Source organism: Mesoplodon densirostris, chromosome 6, assembly GCF_025265405.1.
Source record: "Mesoplodon densirostris isolate mMesDen1 chromosome 6, mMesDen1 primary haplotype, whole genome shotgun sequence".
In the NCBI taxonomy this organism is placed as follows: Eukaryota; Metazoa; Chordata; class Mammalia; order Artiodactyla; family Ziphiidae; genus Mesoplodon; species Mesoplodon densirostris.
Genome location: NC_082666.1, coordinates 56688419 through 56698676, shown reverse-complemented (window position 1 = coordinate 56698676; position 10258 = coordinate 56688419). Strand labels below are relative to the sequence as shown.

The 10258-nt window shown below is 38.5% G+C and overlaps 1 protein-coding gene across 2 annotated transcripts; it reads right to left on the bottom strand.

The window, feature by feature from the left end:
• Positions 1-4221: 4221 nt before the first annotated feature.
• Positions 4222-9865, bottom strand: KLHL9 (kelch like family member 9). Of its 2 annotated transcripts, none has more exons than XM_060102005.1 (2): positions 7373-9865; positions 4222-4325 (listed from the first exon to the last, which is right to left on the bottom strand). In XM_060102005.1, the coding sequence occupies exon 1, from the start codon at positions 9326-9328 to the stop codon at positions 7475-7477; it is 1854 nt and encodes a 617-aa protein (XP_059957988.1). In that variant the 5' UTR covers positions 9329-9865; the 3' UTR covers positions 4222-4325; positions 7373-7474. The 2 variants fall into 2 exon arrangements, with proteins under 2 accessions (XP_059957988.1, XP_059957989.1); XM_060102006.1 differs by having other exon boundaries at positions 4222-4306.
• Positions 9866-10258: the final 393 nt, after the last annotated feature.

Sequence of the window (10258 nt, the reverse complement as noted above, 5' to 3'; positions counted from 1 at the left end):
ATGACACAGAGCAACTAAGCCTGCACGCACCAACTACTGATCCCACACACTCTAGAGCCCACGCGCCACAACTACTGAGCCCGCACGCTCTGGAGCCTGCGTGCCACAATGAAGAGCCCACGCGCTGCAATGGAAGATTCCATGCGCTGCAATGATCCCACGCGCTGCAATGAAAGATCCCACGTGCTGCAATCAAAGATCCCACATGCCGCAACAAAGATCCCACATGCCGCAACTAAGATGCAGCCAAATAAATTAATTAATTAAAAAAGTAAAGATACATTCACCCCAATGTTCATAGCAGCATTATTTACAATTGCCAATATACGGAAATAAATGGATAAAGATGTGATATCTATATACAATGGAATACCTCTCAGCCAAAAAAAAGAATGAAATTTTGCCATTGGTAGCAACATGGATGGACTTGGACGGTATTATGCTAAGTGAAGTAAGTCAGACAAAGACAAATACTGTATCGCTTACATGTGGAATCTAAAAACCACAACAAACTAGAGAATATAACACAAGCAGACTCACAGATATAGAAAACAAACGAATGGTTACCAGTGGGGAGAGGGAAGGGGGAAGGGGCAATACAAGGGATAGGAGATTAAGAAGTATAAACTATTATGTATAAAGTAAGCTACAAGGATATATTGTACAATACAGGGAATATAGCCAATATTTTATAATAACTAAATTGAGTATAACATTTAAAACTATGAATCACTATACTGTACACCTTATATAATATTACACATCAACTATATTTCAATTAAAAAAATTTCTTTAATGGAACCACAGGAAAAAATATATATATATATTTTTTTCTCTGATTATCTGACCCTCTCTATACACTAAGAGTTACCACAGGGATTTTGTATTCATTTATTTGAGTATCACCTGAAGACTGAACTTTCACATACACAATAAAAACTTCTGCTGGTTTTTGTCATTACTGTTTTTTTAAAAAGCCTACATTTTCTGTAATCCATCTAAATAAGGATTTTGACTTTCCACCAGTAGGTGGCAGAATAACATCAACCCCTAGAAAGTAGTTGTTCAGAGACTGTTACCAAGAAAATAGAGGAACTATCTATTATTAGTGCATTTGGTTAAGGACCACAACTGTAACAGTTCTGTAGTGTATGCAATCAACTTTAGTGAATATCTAAGTCTTCTTTTTTCAACCATCACTCTGCCATTCAAATATATGCTTAAAAGTGGATACTAGCAACACAGATAAGGTATCAAAATCGGGGGAGAAACTCCAAAAAATTCATTTTTAAAAGTATGGGGACTTCCCTGGTGGCGCAGTGTTTAAGAATCTGCCTGCCAATGCAGGGGACACGGGTTCGATCCCCGGTCCGGTAAGATCCCGCATCCCGCGGAGCAACTAAGCCCATGCACCACAACTACCAAGCCTACGCTCTAGAGCCCACGCGCTGCAACTACTGAGCCCACAATAAAGAGTAGCCCCTGCTCGCCGCAACTAGAGAAAGCCCATGCACAGCAACAAAGACACAAAACAGCCAAACGTTATTAACACACTCATGTGTAATCTAGAAAAATGGTACAGATGAATTGGTTTGCAAGGAAGAAATAGAGACAGATACAGAGAACAAACGTATGGACACCAAGAGGGGAAAGCGGGGTGTGGGGGTGGGAGGGGATGAATTGGGAGATTGGGATTGACATATATACACTAATATGTATAAAATAGATAACTAATAAGAACCTGCTATATATATAGCACAGGGAACTCCACTTCACTGTATGGTGGAAACTTAACACAACATTGTAAAGCAACTATACCCCAATTTTAAAAAAAAATGTTTCAAATTAAAACAAATAAAGAATACCTCTCATTAACAAAGGAATTTTAAATTCTAATTCTAGAATTATCCCTATGAAAATTACCTACAAGGGGCTTCCCTGGTGGCGCAGTGGTTGAGAGTCCACCTGCCGATGCAGGGGACACGGGTTCGTGCCCCGGTCCGGGAAGATCCCACATGTCGTGGAGCAGCTGGGCCCGTGAGCCATGGCCACTGAGCCTGCGCGTCCAGATCCTGTACTCTGCAACGGGAGAGGCCACAACACTGAGAGGCCCGCGTACCGAAAAAAAAAAAAAAAATTACCCACGAGGCACAATGCCTTGTGTTACAACTATAATCTGCTGGAAGTATTAACCAATGCTTTAAATTATGATACAAATAATATGAAACAAGGTTTTTATACCATGCAGATAACATGACTCTCTAGGGTAAAAAAAGAGAATCCCCCAAAATCCCCCCAAAATGTTAAGAATCAATGAGAGTAATAACAAAAACATGGTAAAACCATGTATTTCCTATTACTGCAATAGAGTTTGAAATATAATGTGAAAACAAAACCCCATTCAAAACAGCAATCTACATGCCAAGGACAACTTGAATAAAATATCACTATAACTGAAGAAAAAGACCCTAGTTTGCTCATATTATAAATAAGACCTTTATTACTTGATTTTTACAAAGCATAAAAATTCAGTGAGAAAGTAAAGATTATTCAAAAAGTTGTGATGGAACAAGTGGATAATAACTTGGAAAAGGAAAACTAGTAAAAAGCTGTATCCATAACAATAACATAAAATACCAGGGTAATTACACCTTCACATGATGGGGGAAATTGTGCAAGACAGCATTTAAAAAACGACAAAGGAAAAACTAATTTTACTACATTACAAAAAATACCTTGGGGGCTTCCCTGGTGGCGCAGTGGTTGGGAGTCTGCCTGCCGATGCAGGGGACACGGGTTCGTGCCCTGGTCCAGGAGGATCCCACGTGCCGCGGAGTGGCTAGGCCCGTGAGCCATGGCCACTGAGCCTGTGCGTCCGGAGCCTGTGCTCTGCAATGGGAGAGGCCACAGCAGTGAGAGGCCCGCATATCGCAAAAAAAAAACCCAAAGAAAACCTTGTATGTTAAGACATGCACTCAAAGAAAGATGGGAAAATACTTGCTGTAAATAAAGATTAATAGTCTTAATATAAAAGGAATTTTCATAAATTTATTTTAAAAATTCATCTTCATTTCAACCAGAAAAAAGAAAAGCTAGTTGAACAAGAGACAAGCAGTAAATGCTACCTTAGCACGTTAAGAATAAGCACTGACAAAGCAATAGAGTAAAGGACAAGGAATGTGACATCAGTACTATGTAAAAAAACAAAATTATCACCAAAAGGTCAAAATGCAAAAAAAGATATATTTGACTACTAAACTGAATGTGTAAAGGTGGTCAAAAGGTACAAATAAGTCCTGGGGATATAATGTTCAGCATGGTGACTATCAATAATACTGTATTGTATATTTGAAAGTTGCTGAGATCTTAAAAGTTCTCATCACAAGAAAAAAATTGTATTAACTATGTGTGGTAATGGAAGTTAACTAGACTTGTTATCATTTCATAATATATACATATATAGAATCATTGTCTGCCTGAAACAAATATCATTATATCTGAATTTTAAAAAATTGAATAGCCCAGCCCCCATAAAAATGACATAAATTGAGGAAAAAAGTCTTTGTAGCTAATAGGATACTTAAAATAATAGACAGGAACAAATGATTCACATACGAAAAAATGCACATGCTCAATAAACAAAAAATTCAGTGTTTCCAATAATTAAAGAAATATAAATCCAAACAGTAAAATAACTGGAACTTCCAAGATTGCCTTTGAAATAGTCACTAAACACATTCTGGTGGAAATGCATAGTCACACAATCCTGGAAATATTTTTCAAAAGCCTAAAAAAGCCTACACTATTTGACTCAGATTTTACTTAGAATTTATCACAGGGTAATAAGAGATAAACAAAATGTTATGAAAGAATATTAAATCTTGCTTAATTTATGATAAAAAATTGGGGGTAGATATTTAAATATATAACCATAGCGAAATGGAAAAAAAATATGAATGCACATTCATGGGTGAAATACTATATAGACATTTAACACTTTCAAATAAAAGAACTTGTGAAAATCATTAAGACAAAACTAAAGTAAAAAATTATGCAATACAATGACAGTAACAAGTATCTTACTAAATGCTTCTCTGTGTATGTTTTATGCTAATCACTTTATAATACTGTCTCCTTCCAATTCTGACATAGATAACAATTAATGCCCACCACCGATCCCATAGACAAATGAGAAAATGAAGCTTAGAGAGGTTAACTTACCCTAAGGTCTTTCAATCGTTGAGCTGCGGATAGAACGTTGGTTTTACTTCTGATAGTATGCTTCTGTAGTTTTGAATGAAATTTTCTGTAGGAGTATATTTTGTCTTTATAACCAGAACAAGATAATTTTAATTACAAACCAGAAAAATTTGAATATGATTAAATATGTTTGCTTTGCAGGTAATCTACAGAAATACTACTCTTGGCAAGTGGGGAAAAAATTAAATATGGATTTTTATCTGGTTTAAAAATGGCATGTTTTTCTTAATGCAAATGCATTTGATAATTAGGAAAAAAGCTCCTTACATATTATTTTCTAATACATACAGATTTTAGAAAACTTGGAGAAAGCCATAATGAAAGCAGTGTGTGCCTTTGGAAGTTGAACTTACTTCCTTTTATCATCCAGATTTTAGCTTAAGTTCTGACATATTTGCAAAGTATTTGACAAATGTCTGTACATATATAAATTCATAATATACCTAGTATTAACATGTTACTTTTGACATGTGGAATCACTGATAATTTACACCCTCTGTTCCCTTTTATTTTCCTGTACTTACTGTAATAGACAGGAATTATTTTTATAATCAGGAAACTTAACAAAAGTTTATTTTTGAACCTATCAGAAAAACTAAAACAAGAAATAAAATGTTAACAGAATGCTTTACATGCTTACAGCTTTTCTCTTTTAAATATTTTTCTAAATGTTCTGTAAAAAAAACCTATCAGCTTGTAAAATAAAGATATCTTTCCAATCATTTTAGTCACCTCAAATTTCTTTATCTGTAAGGAAGGAATTCCAGATTTAATTAGCATAGCACCAGTCAGCTGTTTTATGATTATCAAGAGTCCTGTCAATTGCAGAAAGTTATACAGTAAAAGAATGAGAGGTGGGATGTGTGAGGCTGGAGGCAGTGGGTAAAGGTGGAGCAGTTAACTTACCTGGCTGAACAATATTTAGTTAATTACAAAGCAACAGAGTCAAATGTAATAGAAGGCAGAAACCTCTTCTCAACAAGGGAAAGAGAAAAGCTTATGCAGAGCAGACATGGGGCAATACCATCTCAGCATGTCAGAATTAGCACCAAAAAAGTAATACATCAAAATGATGTAAAAAATAAAGGAACCATAGCAAAATTATACCCAAAAGGTCAAAATGCAAAAAGATGGACAAATTTGATCTCAAAAATTAACTAAACGGCCCTGCCTCTGTAAACCTCTAATAGATTGAGAAAAAAAGTCAATGCAAGCAAATGCCAGTTAAATTATATTTATTATATAAAGAGATCCTATAACTGGATATGAAAAAGGAAGCAACTCCAATAGGTATTACAAGGGCAAAGGATATTAACATTCGATTAAAAAGGAACACAGCTACTCAAAAAACACAAATATTTAACTTCTTTAATAATTAAGGAAATAATTGGGGTGCTACTTCTTGCTTATTCAATGTACAAAGTTATTAGCAATTTCTCCTTTTCTATTTCCTAAATGTTCTCAAATGTGCTATTTTTAGTAATAAAAAATTGAATCATTAAAAAAAATAGGAAGTATGAAATTTTCTGCCAATGCAGAAATCATAAAAGCATTAAAATGAATCAACACCTGTATGGGCAGTGAGGTTCAGATCCCTTGAAGCCAATTCCTTTTGTCTTGGTTCCTGAGTTTTATTATGAGGTTGTCAATAAAGAGAAGGTTGTTCCTGATTTACACTATGACAATCTCCCAAGTATAGGGAAATAAATCTAAACATATGTATGTAAATGTATATATGTAAATTTTTTCTTCAGGTAGACAATTATTCCAGGGAAGTAACTCTTCAGATTCTTCAGAATCACTCACTTTGGAGGACTCCTATGATTCCATTTGCAGTTAAGGTCCCATTAAGATCTCGCCATGTGGTTCTGAACCAGTAGCGATGCCCTTGGTATTGAAGAGGCTGAAGATCTACTTTAGTACTGCCTGCAAGACAGCAGTGTCCTAGGCTTTCTACAGCTGGCTTCTTAGGGAATCTGAAGTTGGTCCTGTCCTTTAGACATAGCCAAAAGGACATTTTTCTGACCTGATGCCAGACAGTGTATCTTCTGCTTGCTCAGATTACAGCCTTGAGGCAGATCACACAAAGCTCAGCATGCACATGGGGTGGAGCAGCACCAGGGCAACCACCTCAAATCAAACAGTCGTGTTAGAATGATTAAGTTGGGAGACTGAACTTAAAAACCTATAGCTTTGTTCAGAATGTTTTTCTTTGTCTTGTTCATAAGTTTTACTGAACAAAAAGGTGGAATGTAGCAGAGCCTAAAGTTACTGAGCAAAAGCAATTCTCTGAGACTTGAACTTTGCTAAATAACCTGTATAAAGGCAACTCTACAGAAAACAACATACAAGCAGAAAAAGTGACAAGTTTCATCTGTAGTAACAATTCAGTCAAATGACAAATTTGGTTGTCAATTTAATGTTGTAGTTCTTATCTACATCAATTCAGTAAGACAACATAGACATTTATTCTCTAGTACTAAATTCCCGTTTGAATAGAAATAGCTGCTAGGCGGAAGAAAATAATTTAAATTTAAAAACAATTTCACTATAGCTAAAGTGCCAATTGATTTAAAAATTATATATGTGTATGCATGCATATACATGTGTGTGTGTGGGGGGGGGGGGTATTTTCTCTCTCCCTCTCCCCAGAAAGATATGAAATCCTGACTTAGGGTTATACTACTTTTTGAGTTAATATTTTTGAATTTATTATTTCTCTGGTCTGCCTAAGAATCGTCACATATTCTGAATGTATCCACACAATCTGGTGAGTTGGCAGCTGTGTCAAAAACTCTATGAAAAAAGGGAGGCAGCTAATAAGGCTTGGAGACCTTTTTTGTTTATTATTTTAGGTTAGAGCAGGCAGCCTCCCTTTGATGTTTTGCAGTCAAAGATGAAAACTTTCAACTTTGAAGCATAATGAATAGAATTATACATTTACTACAATCACCTATACTTTGACTTACACACCACCACAAAAAGACATCTAACAAACATTTTTCTACTTTTTACATTTGTTAAAATGGCTATGTTGAATACATTTTCAGAATGCATTTGTTAACCATTTGATAAACATACTAAGCCAAGCAATACAAATAACATCAATTACCTTTTTATCTAATAACTGTACCAATCAATGTAAGAAGATACAACTGAAGGGGAAGTATGGGATCATCCATGATGCACTGCAAAGGTATTTTACACCTTGGTCCTAAGAATGATCTGAAGGTGCTGACAGAGGTGATTCTCTGGAAGGTGACCCAGGGTTTTCTTCAGGTGGAAAAACTGTGAGAGTACAAGCTCGAATGCCACCAAGGGACTCTGGAAGGTCAAAAACTTTATGCCACTCATCCTTTTCTGGGTCATATTTCTGGACAATTTCTACCATACAACGATTATTCCAAGAATATCCACCTACGACATAGATTTTATTTTCAAAGACGGCAACTCCGACATCACTCTGACCTCTTAACATGGCAGCAATTGGTGTCCACTGGTCAAGGGTTGGTGAATAGTATTCACAGCTTAGAACATCATCATAATCACTTGTTCCTCTGAAGTGATTGCCACCAATGACATAGAGCTTGTCTCCAACTGTACACATGCAATGCAGACCTCTGACTGTAGTCATTGGAGCCTTCTGAGTCCATTTGTCTGTATCAGGGTCAAAACACATGAGCTCGTTTTGGAAAGTATCATGAGTAATTCCTCCTGAAATATACATTAAGCCTCCATACACTGTTCCAGCATGGCCATAGTGGGGTTCACTCATTTTTGCAACATAGCTCCACTCATTCATTCTTGGATTGTAACACTCTACTGTGGCCAGCTCACCAGCTGCACTTCGCCCACCAACGGCATACAAATGTCCTTTGAGAGCACTCAAGTGGAAAAACGTGCGCTTTTCATTTAATGAAGCAACCTGCATCCATTTATTATACCGAGGGTCAAATCTGAAAACTGTATCAACGGCAGTTTTTCCTTTTGTATCATAATTACTTTGACCACCCACTACATAAAGAAAGTTTCCAATGACAGCAATGCCATGCTGGTAACGAGGAGCATCCATGGGGGCTAAAGATCTCCACTCTTGCGCCCTTTCATCATACATCCGTAATTCTTTACTGACAACCAGCTGCTGCCTCAAAACGCCTCCTAATGTAACCAGGTGGGTTGAGTCAGATCTAATGGCAGTTCTATCTGACTGCATCACTGGCTGCATATATGGCATCATTTGGTAATTGCTAGCTTCCAAAAGCAAATTCACACAGGTATTGTCTGTTCTCATGAAATCTACTGTCTGCACATAATTGATGAGATCCTGTGGTGTCATCAGTGGAAATCGAATATTCTTCATTAATTTTGCAGCATAATCCATCCGAGGATCTTCCAACCTTAGCCAGCGACAGGCAGCCTTGAAAAGCTCAAGTTCAGTACAGTGCTTAAGACTATTGCTGGAAAGCACAAAGGCAAGCCGTTCAAAAGGGAGTTTTAGAAACTCCCCAGTACTCAATAATGCAGGAAAATTCTTCAGGATGAAATTATTGACATATTTATCTACTTCTATAAGATTGTAGGTGTTAGCAATTCGTCCAACTTCAACACAGTTATCTAAAGAGACTCCTGAGATAAGAAACACTTTACAGAAGTCTAAAACAGGTAAAATTTGTAAAAAGCTGGCAGCTTCAAGTGTGTCCTGAAGATTGTCCATATTAAGAGAAAGTTTTGCAGTATAAATAAAATCAATTATTTTCTTCAGACCAACTTTGTTCACCCCATGAAGCTTAATGCACATTAAATCTTGTTCTTTCATTCCACCTGTGAACATAGCCTTGAAATAATCACTAGCAGACGCCATCATAGCTCTATGAACAGGGAAGATTTCATCTCCATCACCTGGTACCAGGGTCACGTCACAAAGCAATCCTTCTATTCTAAGCTGATCAAAGCCTTGCAAAACCACCGAACTGTGAGTATTGCTGGTAAAAAAACGCGTGGTTCCTGCCTTGCAAGGCTGTAAATGGGCGGAGACGCCCATTTCACCGTTACCAAGAGACACTTTCATGTGAAAGCCTTCCTCTTGCACAAAGATGTATGCCGGCCAAAGAGGTTATGACCTGAAAGCTTTAAAGGAAACGAGGATGTCCCAAGAGCAAGAGAGCTTGCTTTCCTTATCAAGGGCAAACAGTCACTGTGGCACACCTCAGAACACACCAGTCACTCTCTGAAAATTGTTCTATAGCAGGACCACAGAGGGATGTGGACCCCAAATCTGATTATTATGTAGATGATTCATCACCTGAAGGCAGTTTAGTGACCCGGTTCACCTCGTCCGGCCTGCGTTGCCGCTCCTCCCGCAGTTCCGCTCCGGGCCAAGGGGGAGGTACGCCACGTCCTGCGGCCCGGCGGCTCGCTCGGCGGCGAAGCCGGGCACCTCAGCGAGCGGCCCGCCGCGCCCTCCGCTGTCCTTAGACCGTCGCCGCGGCTACGGGCCCGTCCTGGAGCAAGGGCCTGGAACACGGGTCTGCAACACGGGCCGAGGCCCCGACGCCAAACCGGTCCTTCCGGAAAGGCCTGCTCCCACGATCCCCCGGGCTAGGAGCGGCCGTGGCAGCTACTGCGGCTGCGCGGCCGCCTGACCTCGCCAGTGGGCGGTCGTGTGGGGGATGGGAGGAAGTGGGAGGGGGACTGGAAGGGCGGGGTTTGGGCAAGGCGGGGCTGTGCAGGATGGGCCCGCGGGGCCTCTTGGGATACTCTGTATGCGGCATTAAATGGGCTGGAATGGGTGTATGTATATTATGCTTGACGTAAACCTTTCACGGCAGCTGAGCTGTCCCCCTAAATGCATACTTTGAGATTTACACTTCCTGGCTTCTTCCTTTTGTTACTTCTGAGTGACAATGAAATGCGGCTTTTGTAGAAATTGAAAGGCAGCATGGGGGAAAATGCTTAAAGTTTTTCCTCTATAAAGAAAATTTTAAAATTCTTATCCCAT